General features: G+C 38.3%; 2 protein-coding genes across 3 annotated transcripts in view; one reads left to right on the top strand and one right to left on the bottom strand.

The window, feature by feature from the left end:
- Window positions 1–744: 744 nt before the first annotated feature.
- pabp (polyA-binding protein) lies at window positions 745–11561 on the bottom strand. 2 transcript variants are annotated; one of them, XM_030973663.1, is made up of 12 exons: window positions 11038–11561; window positions 10038–10231; window positions 9460–9578; window positions 8923–9154; window positions 8275–8391; window positions 7017–7133; window positions 6193–6402; window positions 5421–5573; window positions 4527–4680; window positions 3830–3948; window positions 3228–3458; window positions 745–2357 (listed from the first exon to the last, which is right to left on the bottom strand). In XM_030973663.1, the coding sequence occupies exons 1-12, from the start codon at window positions 11228–11230 to the stop codon at window positions 2274–2276; spliced, it is 1923 nt and encodes a 640-aa protein (XP_030829523.1). In that variant the 5' UTR covers window positions 11231–11561; the 3' UTR covers window positions 745–2273.
- Window positions 11562–16281: 4720 nt separating this feature from the next.
- The window catches only part of LOC100891456, a 70718-nt gene continuing 69131 nt past the window's right edge, over window positions 16282–17868 (top strand). Inside the window, exon 1 of the mRNA XM_003723836.3 lies at window positions 16282–16406. Coding sequence (XP_003723884.3) covers window positions 16282–16406 — 125 coding nt within the window. The remainder of the gene's footprint in view (window positions 16407–17868) is intronic.

The following is a 17868-nucleotide window of genomic DNA, read 5'->3' as shown; positions in this document are numbered from 1 at the left end:
GTACTTCTTTGTATCAATAAATTTGTAAATTACCGCTTTAAATGTTTGTTCTGTTATCCTTCATTGTTCAAGCGTCTGAAGTACCTACTTATCTCACTTTGTTTTAGTGAACCTAAATTCTTCTTGTAGGCGAGGACTTTAATTGGCACAGAATAGTTGCAATTAAACAAAGACCTCAATACAAGTACATGATTCTCATCAGTTGATAATTGAGATGTGTTTTGTGTTTATGCAAAAGGCCAAAGTTACAATCTCTCTCTCCCTCTCTCTTTCTCACACAAACACACCCTGTCTCTCTAGCTCTCTATCTCACTTTCAATACATCTCATCTATCTATAAAAGGGTCACCAGTTCATCTTGGATCTTTTGGGGTTGCCCCTAACGATATGTTGACTTTATATATGATTAGTCTATGTCAACATGTTCCATTGTATTGTACTATTTTTTATATCGTTGAATAAATGAACTGAATCTATCTCTCCATCACACACACCCTTCCTCTCTCCGTCCATCTCATTCCACCCCTGTATTTCTTTCTTTCAACAAAATTTAGGAAAACTGATCATTAATGAACTAGATGGACCAAGAATAACATTTTTTCATTGATTACATGCTTTTCACCAACACTCTTTTCTTTTTCACTCCACTAAGTTCTTTCTTCCACTCTCAAAAGCATATGCCAAGGATTCAATTACATCATTTTCAGTAAACTGGATCACAAGAAAAAACACAAGCAACCTGTTATAGAGTAAGAACCAAAGTTTATTTTGTAGTTTTTAATGAAACACATGACTGGATATCTCTTCCATGACTGATATCTTGTAAATACCAAAGTTTGCCCAGTATTAGTGTTCATTTATCATTTTTTCGCATGTGTTTTTTTAGATTTTTATGTTTCAGTCAACTTTTTTTTTCTGGTGATATATTATCTATTGGATTTCAGGTAATGCCACAAGGATATTCAGAATGAAATAACAATTTTCTGTATTTTCTAGCCACATATTATTGTAAATGTTATTACTCTATCAACTTTGGGCAACTGTCTAAAGCATGCAAAAAAGAAATAACACAAACAATAAAGAGAAATAACAGCAGGAAAAAAAACAGGAAAAAAAGTAAAACTTATGTACATGAAAGGAAAAACACAAGCTCATTAAGAAAGGCACTTCATCCAAACTATATTCAAAAGTGATAATAATCTAACAATCAGTGAAGGAAAAGAAAATTGATGTCCAATCGTATATACTGTAAACATGCAAGTCAAAATTTCTCAATTTTCTTTTGAAAGATAATGAACTAAATAAAATCTAAATGTGTTTTTCAATAGAACAAAATTACTACAAGATATTATTTCATTGTATTAAGGTGTAACATACTGAAGGGTACATTGTAAATTAAGTGCTATTTCTGACCACAAATAAATGAAATAAATTATAAAAGGTCGCAATACATAAAACACGAAGACGATACACATCAACCAGACATAAGTTGACTTTTTTCAAGTTTTGCTTTTTTTTTTTCTTTTTCATTTTTTTTTCTTCAAGTTCACAATGTGAACTAAAAAAAATCTTTTATTACAAGGTTGCATTTTACAAACCCCCTTTTCACATTTGTGTTTTCAGAGTTTTTCATTTTTTTTTCATTTTTTATTTTTAGGGCGACATTTTTTGCGTTTGTTAGTTTCATTCAAAATTTGACAAGTACTATGACTTTTTTCTATTTTTTTTTCATTGTTTCAAAGAGAATATAAAGACCCGTTTTTAATTTTTATGTAAATCTGTACTTTCATAAGTACATTCTTTTTTTGCATTTTTTTTTTTATTACAAGAATGTTGATCACTGCTTTTGTATTCTACAATCAATTGGCGGGTAGGGTCCTACAAGTTTTGTGCCAACTGGTTTAGGATTGCAATGGGGTTACAAGAGTCGGTGAATCTGAAATCTAAACCACTTCGACAATGCAGCTGTCTGCGAGATGCATAGCCAGACAATTTTACATGTATTTAAAATAAGTTGTTTTGCAGTACATGCGCTAGCACTGTCAAAAGCAATTGCTATCGGCATATTATATTATCTTCCGAATGAATTAAGTGGACCACAACTTTAGAGTTGTGTTTGCCGTGAAGTTAATGAAGATCATACAAGTCATTTTTTCTTTGCTGAGAATTTTTACTAACGTGGGTTGGGATTATTCAGAGAGCGGCGATGTATTGATCTTTACTGAAGAGGGGGGGGGGGGGGGGTGGTCTCTGCAGATGAGGTGCGATAATGGTCTACTGGGCAGGGACTGCGGCTGGGCCAGGGGGCTTGGTGCCTTCCTTCTGGTGGTTCATCAATACCTGGACAGCCTCCTCAACCTGTATTTGTGTGAGAAAGAAAGAGAGAGAGAGAGAGAGAGAGAGAGAGAGAGAGAGAGAGGGGAGGGGGAGGGAGAGAGAGGGGGAGGGGGAGAGAGGGGGAGGGGGAGAGAGGGGGAGAGAGAGAGAGGGGGGAGAGAGAGAAAGAGAGAGAGAGAGAGAAAGAGAGAGAGAGAGAGCGAAAGAGATGTTCAGTACACTATCCGCTGGACAAGTGGCCATGACTTTAATGGTAGGTGGTTGTACTTTCGTCTACCAGCTCATAAGGGCTGGCCGAGACCTTGCAACCTAGGCTGTATGTCTTACAAGACTTCACTTGTGATAACAATGAGTGGGGGTCCACATCTGCAACATTTCTTTACTGACTAGCATTCACAGTAAATGCAGTTTCAGCTAGGAAAAATTAAAACTATCAATCTATCATGACCACACCTCCTCGTACATTTACTGTTGTTACTGACTTTATAGTAGACATTATTTTCTCTTTGACCATGAGGAATAATAGCGATCTCATACTCACCTACAATTACTTCAATATCACAGTAACGATGAATATAATATAACCCTTGCAGGCTTGCACCTATTAGACGATGTTACATCCAAAGGACTTTCAACAGTTGTGTCTATCTCAAATTTTCACCAACATGTAAGCATCTTCACATTTGATTGTTATATTGATGTACTTTTTGTTTGGATAATAAACTTCAAACTCAGACATCAGCATCATAGCCAGGGAAATATAATGTAGTAAATGGTTCAAGGATTGGGTTAAAGTTCAGAAGCATATGGTCACTGTCTACTTAATGATCATTTACATCATCGCGACTATAACATGGTCAAGGTCATTGAACACACACACACGCAACATACCTTCTTCTCCAGTGCTTCCTGTACCTCCAACATGTGAAGCAGCTCAGAGTTGTCAATCTCCAGCAGCATGCCGGTGATCTTTCCGGCCAGGTCCTTGTGGGTCTCCGAGATGATGGAGAAGAGACGCTCACCCAGCATCTGCTTCTGCTCCTGGGGCAGGGCGGAGGCCAACATAGCAGAGGTCAGGGGCTCCTGACCGGGCACGTGGAGGGCCTGCACTGGCACGTTCTCCTGCAAGCAAAGAGTAATGGAATCATTATAAGCATACAAATAATTGTGATACCATGTAAAAGTCTAATTGACACAACCTCAATTTTAATGTATTATGGCTAGGGTCTAGGATTGCTCCTCTTATTCTATCCCTAACTTGATGGACCTTTTTCAGAGATTTCACATAATTCAGCATGATATCAAATTCTTGACCAGTACACAATTATGTCATTTGCATGATGAATTACCAATCTCGTCTCACAATTTCTTATCACCAGCTTTTGAAGAGTCATTGAAACCAAGCCTATCGCGACTAGGAATCTAATAATAGGGACTTATCCTAGTCAATTGATAATTATACAGATCGTAAATGCAAGAAAAATAAAACATACCGCTGGCATTTGTCCTGGCATGCCCTGCCTTGGTACAGCAAACTTCGGGTACTGCTTGGCTGCTGAAAGCTGGGCTCCAGCGCCAAGACGCATCTGCTGCTGGGTTGGGGCTCCCATACCTGGAGAAAAATTACACAGATGTTCATTGTTATCAAGCGTTTGAGCAGGAAACTGTGTTTTATATCCCTTCTATGCCACCAAGTTGTTTGTTATTTCAATTCTTATACATACTCTTCTTTTTTTAAAAGAGCTGAAACTGACTTTCATTGCTTTGCTATCAAAGGAACCGAATTTATGATTGCTTTAATGTTCACGGAGCAAAATGTAAGCTATTATAGTAAAACTATTCTGTTCTAAACTTCAGCACAGGGGTTAATGAAAGGAAGTATGACCTACTTCAGGTAAGAGATGATAAAATGACTTGTTGAGATGGAACAGATAGTAAATACTAGGTGATAGGGTGTCTCATTGAGAGTTTTAAAGCCTGTCTGTACTAGTTTGGCCAGGGGGATTAGACCTCCCTGCAAGGTTACTGACAGGTGGTTATCTCATCAAATCAGCTCTCAATTAACATAAGAAAAAGAGGATCATGGGGAACTGACAGGCACCGATTAGGAATTGTTTGCTATATAGAGGGTGCAAGTAGCTATTAGTAGTACAGTGGGGCTTAAGAGAACGATGAAGAATGAAGGCTTACCTCCGACACGCTGACCAGCTGGTGCAGCCTGGACTGGCACACGCGTTGCTGGCATGGGCTGACGGACCTGTCCTGTGGCTGTTCCTGCCCTCGGGGCACCGAACTGACGACCTGCAGCTCCTGGGATGGTCTGGAAGTTAGGTTGAGCAGCTGAAGGGGAAACACAGTCCATTGTGTGAATTAAGTCAATTCTATTGAAATCTATTATTGTCATGGAACATTCAAATACCCATAAACCATTGATTGATTATTTGAATAGTAATAGGTAAGAATATATTTCCTACTCTAGGTTTATAAACAAATTTGCTTACCATTTCAAACAACTGTAACCTAGAAATTATTATGAATAGTTGATTGTAGTCAACATAGGAATAGTCATGTATTATACAGTTTGGAACCATCTAAGTCACCACAGTAAATAAATCTGGCTGAAAATAAAATAAAGGAAAGCACTAGACACAGCTTTGGGTATACGGGAATGGCTAACATAAAGCACCAAAATTTGGTCAAAAGTGAACTATTTTCTAGTCATACTATATCAAAAAATAAGAGCATTTGGAGAGCAACCCTTTTGATGGGACATAGCTATTATGAATGATACATGTATATTCTTCAACATGGGAATACAAAGTTTTAAAATGGGAAGCTCAAAGCTAACATGTTTAGTTTATCCCAGAGCATGTTAGGGAAAAACATATTTTAACAATTTTGAGGGCTACTTTTCAAGCTTACTTGCATGAAAATAACACTCTTTAATTTGTTTTGCATTGAACTTTAAGCAAATTTTTTTTGGTTCTTTTATGACTTTCGGGGGCACTTTTTGCAATTTTGGGGCTAATTTGCTGCGAGCCCCCGTGTATTTTTCCCCAGAGCATGTGGTTTCTCCTTACTTGTCCTAGCCTGCTGAGGCTGTTGACTCCATCTTGGATGTCTGACCTGAGCTAACTGACCGGCAGGGAAGATGTTCCTCTGAGCTTGGGGCATGGCTGCATAGTGGTAGGCCATGGTTGGGTACACTGGGTTCACCGGCTGCTGGCTTGCCTGTTGCTACAATAATAATTTAAAAGAAGGTTTTCGGATGAAATGGATGTGTGCTAAAAGCACTGCTGGAAGGAAATTCATGTTCATGGCAAAAGAAAGTAACATCTCTGTAAAAGTATATTTCACATATTATGTCAAGACCGGACCTTACAGCCAAGTCATATGTAAAGTCAAAGGTATGTGCACAAATTGTATTTCTTTAACCTACTCCAAGTTTGTGAAAATGAATAAATCCCAACACTGTCTTTTTGCTAATTCACTACAGTTACTTGCTAACAAAACAGCCAATGTTTGTAATCCAAAATTTGTGTTTTTCCAGTTCTCTCTCTATAATTCAAAACACACTTCCTCTCCTAACATGTTCGATGAACATCTTTCTCTTCAGAGCTTAGTAGAAGTATTACTCGCATACTCCTAGGTAAAAATATATTTATTCTGAAAGATTTGTGTGTGTTTGTGATTACCAGATAGGGCAGAATAATCAGAAAATATTTCAAAAGTGAAAATACTTTTTTTGGAGGTCTTATTCCAATTCCACTAGTTTCATAATGCAAAAGATATATGAAATGAACCCCCCCCCCCCCCCAAATCTGACTATCTGAAAACAAAATCAAAATGCACTTACGCCTACTCGGACTTGTGGAGCGACGCGCTGCATGTACTGCGATGCCAGCTGTGCCCGGCGTTCGTCTTTCCGTTGAGCGAGGGCGACGTAGAGAGGTTTGGCCACCAGGATGCGACCGTTCATCTCCGTCACAGCTTTCGTAGCCTCCTCCGGGGACGAGAAGCAGACGAACCCAAAGCCCTTGGAGTTGGCCTTGTCGTCGCTCATGACCTGTGTAACAGAAAGAACATATTTTTGTTTCATGAGGTACCTTCTCAAACTTGGAAATTCTTATTCCACTACATGCGATTGGCATCACAAGATAGATCACTTGTGTTTATTTGTTCATAATTCATATCAAATAGTATCAGTTGTGCCGTTACACCAGAGTGAACATGTAGTCCAGTAATTCTGCTACATTGTTCCATAAAACAGATCACAACATTTACTAACACCCAACAAGATCTTGTATTTCATGCAAAGGACTGATGAAGAATAGTTACTCCCCAACCCTCATGAAGGAAACATTTATAGTTACATTTTAACTTTTAATAACTAACAATATTCAAAGCTTTGCCATCCCTCAAATTTACACATTTCAAAATTTGATATGTAAACCTCATCTTCTTAGAAACAGCTAATACCCAGGGTTTTTTTTTTTTAATCAATATGGCCTGCAATAGAAATATTCGCCTCTTTGGATAATGCATGCATAAATTAAAGCAACCTTATGAGAAGATTTCAAGACTGACTTCTCTGTAATTAGCATATTGTATCAAAATGGCTAATAGGAGTAGGAAATGCTTGCATGCATCTGAAAGTTTAAGAGAGAATTGAAAGACTACCTTAGCGCTGGTGATGGTACCATATCTGCTGAACTCCTTGCGAAGTCTCTCATCGTCGATCTCATCATCCAAGTTCTTGATGTACAGGTTGACTCCCTGGTAGCGGGTGCTTCGTTCCTGTTCGTAGTAGGTGACAATGAAATAGAGAACGGTAATCTCAATCACAAAGTTTCACAACAGAAAGATATTCATTCTCAGGATATTCATAATCTGAAATAGTTTGGAGGTACTGATTGAGAATCATTCTTAAGGTTGCTCATGCGTGGGTATAAAGAGGGCAGCACACTGAGCCAACAGGTCTTACGCTCCAGTGCGTACTAGTTTCCCTTTATGCGTAATACCTGTTGGCTCAGTGCTCGCCAAGTTGCCTACTTCACGACTAGATAATAGCGCTGCGACGAGTAGTCGAATGCTTGAGTACCCGCACTGTTGACAACTAAAATCGTACTCGAATATTCGGCCGCCAAAAAAAAAAAAGAATTCCCAGTCACCTGGCACTATCCAGGCCAACGCTTACCTGTGCCAGGGAGAGCGGCGGCCGCTGGCATGCTACTGTCGGTAAAAATGTTTCCCAACTCAAGCACTGTCAAACTCACCACTCAGAAACTGGTACCAATTGTCCGGATTTCTGTTTGGACTCGGAGGAAAATGGATTATTCTGCCATCTTTGGTTTTTAAAACAGCATTGTTTACTGTTATTATTATTAAATCGGCGCCTTCAACTGCAACTCGAAGTAAAATTGCATGCGTTTTCGGCGACGGACCTGGAATACTGCTCCAGTGGTATGGTGGTGGCAAAAAAAATCAAAAAATCAAAAAATTCAAAAAATTATAAAAAAACATGGCGTCCGAATATTCGAGTATTCGCTTGTAAACCTGGGAGTGATCTCGGGTACCTCATTACACTGTTGTGCACAGCCTTACTAGATATCCACGCATGAACATCTTTAAATAAAGCAAGAGATGTTATCTGTGAATACATGTAAAAGTCAAAGGGGAAAGATCAATAGCTGCTGACCTCTAGAGCCAAAATTTATATTTGTTCAATCAAGGAGGGAATTGCAGGGATATCTTGTAAACTAATTTGCTACATAAAAGCTACTTCCTTTCTAATAAAATGCTATTGCCAATCTAGTGAAAGCACAAATACACATTCCCCAAATATCAATTTTGCCTATTTGTATTTTATTGAGCTATGAAGAAGCCAAACAGCTGGAGGGGTTGGCACTCTTTCAATTCACCACATCAAGCTACAAACCTGCTTCAGTGCCTCAAATCTGGCTTTGAGTTCTGCTGCCCTCTCTGCCTTCTTCTGAGCACGACCTGCATACAAGGTCCTGCCATTCACCTCAGAGCCGTTGATGGTCTTGACAAACTGTAGAGAGGAGAGAAAGAAGGCAAATATTCCTATATTAGACTCTTCATATTGCTTAAGATGGAACGAAGAATGCTCTCCAGGGTAATAACTCGGACAAGGAATCCACGTTCAAAATAAATGTTAAATCAAACATCTTTAGATGAATGACCATCTTGCTCACTATGGGTCATTTCCCCCAAGATCGATAGACTATAGACTCGGCAAGAAATAATTGTAGGTAAGTCTATTTCTTGTTTAAGATATAAATGTGAATTCTCCTTCTCTACATTTTCCATGGACAAGGCACAATCATTAACCAAGGGGAGCACTAGAAGAAGAGGAAGGACTAGGGAGGGAGCAAAGGATAGGGAGAGAAAGAGGAAAGAGAGAGAGAGAAAGAGGGAAGAGAGAGAGAAAGAGGGAAGAGAGAGAGAGAAAGAGGGAAGAGAGAGAGAGAAAGAGGGAAGAGAGAGATAGAGAAAGAGGGAAGAGAAAGAGGGAAGAGAGAGTGGGGGAGGGTGGAGGGTGGAGGAAAGGGAGAAGACTCACATCGTTAGCAGCCTCATGATCCTCAAAGCTGATGAATCCGAACCCTTTGCTCTTGGAATCATCAAACATGATCTTAGCTGAGAGGATAGAGCCATACTGGCCACCAAACTCTGCCAGTTTGCCATCATCCACATCCTCAGCCAGGTTCTTGATGAACACGTTGGTGAACTGCTTCTGATGATCACCCATCTGCATTAGACGCTCTTTGCGAGGGATGAAATAACCTACATACCTGTACAAAAAAAGAAAAGTATAGAGTGTACCGACAGGAGTAGAAAAAATGTTTGGCATTTTAGCTTTATTTGGCATTATGGATACTGAATTTTTTCATGTGGACATGTGGTTCTGAGTGTTAAAGTGTGTAATGTGATATTTTGTGATATGATGCAGAAAAAAAACCCAGCTAAATCTAAAAATGTAATGAAATATCACCCAATTATTAGACAATAATTAATTAAAATCAATAATTATAATGATTATATTACACTCAAATATGCATTGAATACTTATGTGTCTATTTATCTACCAAATACTTACACTTTCTTTCCGTTCAGCAACATACCATTGACCTTTTCAATGGCTTTGTTGGCTGCCTCTTGGGTTTCAAAATGGACAAATCCGTAACCTTTGTTGACCCCATTCTCATCTGTCACAACCTGAAGACATAGAAAAAGTAAAAGAAGAAAAAAGGAAATGTCTTTTAATAGAACCATCACAATGTAAGGAAAGACTGTAGTGTAAGGGCCTGTGTCTCATGCTGCCTACTAATCACACATTACTGACTGATCCTAACACACAAAAAAGTTCTTACAAATCAATTTGATCTTCAAACCACTAAAAGTCAAGTTTTATGCCATGGGAGCTATCAAAATTGTTTTTCTTCACAAAATACATGAGCATAGAAATCATTTTATCCACTTCTAATTTAGAAAGCAAAATTTTTAAAAGAAATTACAAATATTCTTCTTTCCATAGAGATACTGACATGTCTACACTCTACAGTGACATTTGGAAGATAGATTATTGGTTTTTACTTTAATTTTCCTCTATTGGACGTTTAAGAAAGCATTTCCATATTTTATTTTTTTCAAAACTGATAACTGTTGGATAATTACCTTACAGGACAAGATGTGTCCGAAGGCAGAGAAAGTGTCATACATGGCCTTGTTGTCAATAGATTTGTCCAAGTTCTTAATGAAGACGTTACCAACTCCAGATTTCCTGAGTGAGGGATCACGTTGAGACCACATGATACGAATGGGACGCCCTTTCAGTGTGTCGAAGTTCATAGTGTCTAAGGCACGCTCAGCTAAAAGAGTAAAAAAAAAAAAAATGGTAGGGATTAGTGGGGGAGGATTCATTTCATATATCTTTTGTATTGTACAACTGAACTAATGGAATTGGAATAAGACCTCAAAAAAAAGTCTTTTCACTTAAATAATATGCCCTTTCCGGTAATCACAAACAAACCCACACACAAAGGTAACACAGAAATTATTGCAAGTTAACGACTGTAAATGTAATGTCAGATCCTCATTAAATTTATGCAAGACATTCACATTAAGAATATGAGTTGATGATGAACATTAGTCGCTAACTTCATGCGGCACGTGCGCAGGCGGCAACGAAACCTGTTGGTATGCACTTGAAATTGTGCAGCTGTTTGCCGTAAAACCAGAAAGAAAAATCTATGTTCTAGACCTAATCGTCCCTATTTTCACGAAGTGACGGTAGTGAAGAAAATCTCATACAATTTGCGTGACGATTTTCCTCACTACCGTCACTTCGTGAATAGGGCATAATGTCTGTTTTAGGAAAAGTACCGTACTCAAAAACAGATTTTAAAATTGAAATGAAACACTGACTGACGATAAGGACGAGTCAGCAAGTGAAATATAATGTCCAACATTTTGCAAGTAGATTCTAACTTATTAGATCTAGAGTAGAGAGTAGAGTCTACGCACAATCATGATCAACATTCAACATGATCAATGACAGCATAAATCAATTGTTGCATTTCATTAGACAATATTACATTGAGAGTAAGAATATCTGACTCTGGATGAGGCCCTGCCCCCCCCCCCCCCCCAACATTTTAATTCCCTTTCTTCTCACCATCTGCTGGTTGTTGGAAATTGACATAGGCGTAGCCCAATGAACGACGTGTGATCATGTCGCGACAGACTCGGATGGACAAAATCGGTCCGGCCGTTGAAAACTTCTCAAAAAGCAGGGCTTCTGTAACGTCTGCGTGAAGATCACCGACGTACAGCGAATTCATAGGGTAATTCTGTCCTGGTTGTTGCATCTTGGATGATTTTCAGAGTCAGCGATGGCAGCAAATGTGTAGAATAGTCCTGTTACTTTTCAAACCTCACGAATATCACAATGAAGTGCACGTTTGTTGAATGGACAATATGGCGAGAACCGACGTGAAATAGACGATGGAAGAACGAGAAATTTACGGCAAGATACAACAGATCTTCAGAGACAAAGGATCTAAAAACAATATTTTTATATAATTTCACAGTTTTGTATTTTTTTTGTATTTTTTAATTTTTTTTTAACGCAAAAAATGACAAACTGTACGGAGACAGCTCTTTTGCCCTCTTCTACAATCTGTGTAGACATGCGAGAGAGAACGAAATATAGAATGCTGCGCATGATCGATAACGGCCATTTAATTATCGTTCCGCGCGGAAGAAAATATAGTTCCATATCATATCGAATAGTCATCCGAACAAAAAATAATATGCCGGAAGCATGATTCATTAATTTTGATTATAACAAGAATGGTTTATATTTTTGTCAATTCGATCAACCATTTTAAAGGTATTTGTCCATTCAAATCTCACGAGCCCAAGTAATGCGGTTCAAGGGCGTGTGATGCGGATATTTGCTCACTCCATTCACGCGGCATATTCTGTATTCGCTTCTACTACGTAAGTCACCATGCTTGAGTATCAGCGAAACTTCGTTGACTCATTCTCAAAAAATTATGTCGCAATCGCTTTACAACTTCATTGATGGCCATGTGAGGCAAAAGGCACTTCGCACAATGTCTATTGTACACGAGTTTATGTTTCATTCAGTTTTATCTTGATTTTGAATACGATAGACCCCCTATTCAAGATTTCATTTAATTGCTGTATAGTTTAATTGCTTATCATTTGATCTAATTTTGTACAACTTAATCCGATATTCTTGCGTTATTACAAATATTGTAATAAGTAGATAAGATAGAGCAGGAGAGAGACTCACTCGCTGCCAAAATAATCGGGGGTATACTGAATGAAAAAAATAACATTCACGTATTTACTTATCTGTTTGTTAATTCAAAGCGTGCGTACTGCACTTCAAGTGCAGTACGCACGATTTGAAATTAAAAAAATATATATTTCTAATATATAGGCCTACTCCCGGGGCCTACTTTAAAAAACCGTGATATATAAGCCGCACGCACTTGCGCAATCAGCTCAAAAACTGGCTTATTGATCATACGAAACCATGTGAAACTTAGCTGTGCGCAGCAACTTTTAGCCAATCACGGCTCGGTATTTTGATGCGCACACTAGCATATCGACGACGAAACTAAGTGAAACTAATTGATATGTTTACAAAATTATCTTCTCTCTTAATTATACGGTCGCGGGTCGCCATGTAAGCAGGCACGTAGCCACTGGGGCACGGGGGGGGGGGCACATGCCCCCCCCCCCCAAAAAAAAATCCAAGATCGGTTGAACTTTTTTTAGACCCCTTTGTTTTACCTCGATCGATTACATGTATGTAGGTGCCCCCTCAAACATCAATCTCTGGCTACGTGCCTGCATGTAAGAAGCTCATTCCTAATGTCTTGGATAATGTCTGTCAATCATACATTTTTCGCAAGGACGCGAGTCAATATTGCAAAGAAGTCCAAAATATAGTGCAATCAATAAAGCCCTAATTCGAATCATGTTGAAAGATAGGATACACATTGACATGTATCTTCTTCTCTATTTTCTTCTATTTTTTCTGCCTTCATTGACAACCCTGTCAAAGAGAGAGGGAGAGGGGCCAGGGAAAAGATGGAGGAAAAAAGCGGGAGAGATGATAAAAGAGAGAGAGGGGGAAGAGAGAGAGAGAGAGACCGAGAGAGATGGGGTTGTGATAATATGGGAAACATTTTAAGTAGAGACCTTTTTTATGCCTCCGCCACCGAAGGTGGTGCCGGAGGCATCATGTTTTCGGGTTGTCCGTCCGTACGTCCGTACGTCCGTCCCGTTTGACCGTTATCACAATATCTCAAGAACCATTTAAGATTTAAACTTAAGACTCGGGAATAGTATTTATCACCATAGGAAGACGATCTGATTAGATTTTGGAGTACGTAGGTCAAAGGTCACAGGTCACAGAGGTCAACTTATGAAATTCCTTGTATTGAGTTTGTTAGCGCGATATCTCAAGAACCATTTGAGATTTAAACTTCAAACTTAAGGATAGTATGTATCACCATAGGAAGACGATCTGATTAGATTGTGGAGCACGTATGTCAAAGGTCAAGGGTCACAGAGGTCAACTTATGAAATTCCATACATTGAGATTGTTATTATGATATCTCAAGAACCACTGGAGATTTAAACTTCAAACTTAGTGATAGTGTGTATCACTATAGGAAAACAATCTGATTACATTTTGGAGCACGTAGGTCAAAGGTCAAGGGTCAAAGAGGTCAACTTATGAAATTCCATACATTGAGATTGTTATCATGATATCTCAAGAACCACTGGAGATGTAAAAACTTCAAACTTAAGGATAGTATGTATTACCATAGGAAGACGATCTGATTAGATTTTGGAGCACGTAGGTCAAAGGTCAAGGGTCACAGAGGTCAACTTATGAAATTCCATACATTGAGATTGTTATCATAATATCTCAAGAACCACTGGAGATTTAAACTTCAAACTTAATGATAGTGTGTATCACCATAGGAAGACAATCTGATTAGATTCTGGAGCACGTAGGTTAAAGGTCAAGGGTCACAGAGGTCAACTTATGAAATTCCATACATTGAGATCGTTATCGCGATATCTCAACAACCACTGGAGAATTTTCACTTCAAACTTAATGATAGTATGTATCACCATATCATAATATCTCAAGAACCACTGGAGATTTAAACTTCAAACTTAATGATAGTGTGTATCATACATTGAGATTGTTATCATGATATCTCAAGAACCACTGGAGATTTAAACTCCAAACTTGTTTAAATTGCTCTATGGCGGAGGCATCACTTTCGACTGCGCGCAGTCAAAATTCCATCTAGTTTTATATATTTTTTTTTTAATTCAATTATTCTCGTAGATTCATGCTCTGATGATGACAGCCTGATCGATTTCAGAGTTGCTGAAAAGGTTCTAATGGTAAGTGGCATTTCCAAGTTTAAGGAAAAAATCCACATGTAAATGTTTAATTGCATATAAAATCATATCTTACAAAATGGCACTTTCTTAAAGTTGTTTACTTTACTTTATTGACTTTAATCCAGCGATGCTAATTTAGGACTATACCTGTTCACCGATCGCAGGTGTCTTACTAGTGGTTATAATATAAGCCTACATTATCCTCGTCACTTCAAATTAAAATAGTTGAATAAGTGGAAAAGGACAAAAATGAGTGCAAACTTGCGATATCAGCTTATACAGGCTCATGGACAAGGTCATGGTTTTTAGATCAGTACTTACCTGTCAATTCTTACATGACTATTTCGCTTTATATTCTGGGGAAAAGGTGTAATTCTACAGTGTTAGATGCTACACTGTAAAAAAGAATTTGTTCATTGGTAATTTTTACGTATTTTTTCCATGTAGAATTTACTTGAAAACATTAGTTTAGCCACTTACGCACTAAATTTAAGTCTTGCTAACTCAAACTTTCAATTTAGTAGAACATACGTGGAATATTTAAGTAACATCAAATACATAAGAACTTTAAGTAATTTCAGCTTGTATTAATTTAGTAATTTTAACTCAAAATCAGAAATTATACGTATTACTCAAACAATTTATGTTGATTATTCTTATCTTTTTAAAGTAAGGACCGATGCAGTGCGTAATAGAAATATTTACATAATTTATGAATATTCATTAAGACCAAATTAAACTCTTTTTAAAATAAAACAATTCTTTTTTGTGGTTGAATGAAAATTTAAGGACTTTAAAACATTTACTAATTCATTTAACATGGCTAAGCAAAGACAAGACAATTTTTAATTGTTACCCAGTTCAAAACAAATAAAAACTTGATATTTCAGGAAATTGTCAACCAACTTTCCTTTTAAGATGCTACGATCAAGTATATGTATAAAATTTGGAGCCTTTCAATATGTGTCGAATTGAAGCGTATGTAATAGTTTGTGATGGTGGTAGATATATATATATACGGTTAAATCTTAAATAGAAGTAGTGAATGATTAGTGGATGTTACTTGTTAGATTAGATGGGTACCAAATCGTGCAATATGTAATTCTATCATAGCTTTTTTTTAATTATCTAAAATGATTACAATACTTAAATTATATACGTTAATGTAACTCGATTTAACTGAGTAAAAATTTATTCAGCAAAATAAGTAATTTCTACTTAAGATGCCGTAGGTAATATTTACTTAATAAAAATAAGGCAATTCTTTTCCTCAATTTTATTGAGTTATTTCGACTATTATTTTTTTACAGTGTATACTTGTTGTAGGTTTATGTCTAAAAGACATTAAAAGGTATCTAACAATATGATTATTAAACCTCAGAATTCATAGTGTCAGTCTTTATCATGTTTATGTGTTAACTTGGGATTCAAATAATTAAAATATAGAGATTCTCATTAATGCAACCTTCATGACATTTATCGTGGAAGATATTTTTCCAATAAAACTTGTGTTATGAACAGAAGAAACACCCCCGCAACAATAATTGTCATCATCAATTATATATTACTGTTTGGTATATATTTCCTCATTCATTTCATTTCTCTACTTCAGTCTTAATGTCAGAGAGGACAGCGACGAGTCAGTGAACCTTGAAAATTTGCCCGTATTTGGTTGCCTAATAGGAGGAGGAGGCCCGGCCCCACTTAGGTTTTTTAGGGTACACATATGCATGTTCCCTCCCTTTGAAAACACCCCCCCCCCCCCAAGTCCGGTGTGTAAAGTCAATACGGGCTGATTTTTGTTTGTGTATTATGAGCAGGACTTTGTAGCGTGAAAAGTACCCCTTTTTTGGATTTTGGGAACATGGATGCTGTCTTTCCTTCCCGGAGTGGGGGGGGGGGGGGGGAGGAGGAGGAGGAGCCGAGGAAGAGGAGGAAGACGGCGAGCAGGACGATGGTTGGCCACAATGTCGTCCAAGATCCTGGCGATGAGGAGGCTCATGGCGAGCTTTGGTGGATGAGGATAGAGAATGAGCCAGAGGAGGATGAGTACATTGACAGCGATGAGTATCAAAGCAGGTTAGATATGGACTTTAAGGAGGGTGCAGTATAGGCAGGGGCGTCTCCAAGGGGGGGGGGGGTGGGGGTGCGACACCCCACCACCTGTCAGGATATTGTCGGTAAAACTGCGCTGCCGTCGGGAAAAAAGAGAAAAGGGGGAGGGAAAAGGAAAGGGAAGGGAAAGAAGGAAAAAAAAGGAAAAGAAAAGAATGGAAAGAAAGGAGAGAAAGGAAGGAAAAGAAAAGAGAAGAAAGAAAGAGGGGAAAAAAGAAAAAGAGAGAGGAGAAGAAAGAAAGGAAAAGAAATGAAAGGGGGGAAAAAGAGAAAAGGGAAACAAAAGATACGGGGGGTGAAAGAGAGGAGAGAAAGGGGTGGTAAGAGCCTGAGAGAGGAGGAGTGGGAGTAAAAGAGAGATGGGGGTTGTTGGGTGGAGTCGTCTCGTCGAGAGAGCAAGAAAGACACGCATACACGTAAATATGTTGCTGTGTCGAGTCAGCTGTGTCGGTATTCTTGCTCGATCCTCGTGTACTATATCAATTCAGAAGTTTGAAGTCGGTGAGATAGATAATGTCGGTCGGCTGACAATTTATTTTCCCCTACGAACTGTGACCTTTATCCGCTGTGACGACTTCGAGAGTGACTACAACTATAATACTTGTATTTTCTCGAAGTTTCACTTTCCTATAATATCAGCTAAAGAAATCAGAGGTTTAAAATTTTCGGGAAAATTAAAAACAAGGATTAAGAGTCAACAACGGTACAACGAATCGTCTTCCTTTCTCTAATATTTTGATGAAAACGCCAAAGCTTCCGCGCTTCGCGCAAGAGGCGGGAAACTGAATGAATTAGGGTTAAGAGTCGCGAACGGTATAACGAGTCGTCTTCTTTCTATAATAATTCAATGGAACGTCACAGCTTCCGCGCTTCGCGCGGGAGAGGAAACTGAATTCAGACAAGGACTGATAGTCAGGAACAGTACAACGAATCGTCTTCCTTCTATGATAATTAAATGAAACGTCAAAGCTTCCGCACTTCGCGCGGGTAGGGGGGAAACTGAATTCAGACCAGGATTAAAAGTTGTGAACTGTACAACGAATCGTTTTCTTTTTCTAATGATTCAATAAAACGTCTAAGCTTTCGCGCTTTGCGCGGGAAGGGGGAAACTGGATTCAGTGAGACAAGGATTAAGAAACAAGAACGGTACAACGAATCGTCTTCTATCTCTTATAATTTAAGGAAACGTCTAAGCTTCGCGCAGGAGGGGGAAAATTGAATTTAGATAAGGATTAAGAGTCGCGAACGGGACAACGAGTCGTCTTCTTTCTACAATAATTCAATGAAATGTCAAAGCTTCAAAGCTTCAAATCTTCGCGCGGATAGGAGGAAACTGAATTTAGAACAGGATTAAAAGTTGTGAACGGTACAACGAATCGTCTTCTTTCTATAATGATTAAATGAAATGTCAAAGCTTCCGTGCTTC

Source organism: Strongylocentrotus purpuratus, unplaced genomic scaffold (genome assembly GCF_000002235.5).
Source record: "Strongylocentrotus purpuratus isolate Spur 01 unplaced genomic scaffold, Spur_5.0 spur5_scaffold_7, whole genome shotgun sequence".
NCBI lineage: Eukaryota > Metazoa > Echinodermata > Echinoidea > Camarodonta > Strongylocentrotidae > Strongylocentrotus > Strongylocentrotus purpuratus.
The sequence above is the reverse complement of the archived record's forward strand: the minus strand, read 5'-3'. Positions and strand labels throughout refer to the sequence as shown.

What these genes read in the sequence shown, in the direction of transcription:
- pabp (XM_030973663.1), bottom strand. Translation starts at nt 11,230, where the DNA reads ATGCAACAACCAGGACAGAATTACCCTATGAATTCGCTGTACGTCGGT. An exon ending in TTTCCAACAACCAGCAGATG is followed by an intron (nt 10,232 to 11,037) that starts GTGAGAAGAAAG and finishes TTACTCTTTTAG; the next exon opens with CTGAGCGTGCCTTAGACACT. An exon ending in CTCCACAAGTCCGAGTAGGC is followed by an intron (nt 5,574 to 6,192) that starts GTAAGTGCATTT and finishes TTATTATTGTAG; the next exon opens with CAACAGGCAAGCCAGCAGCC.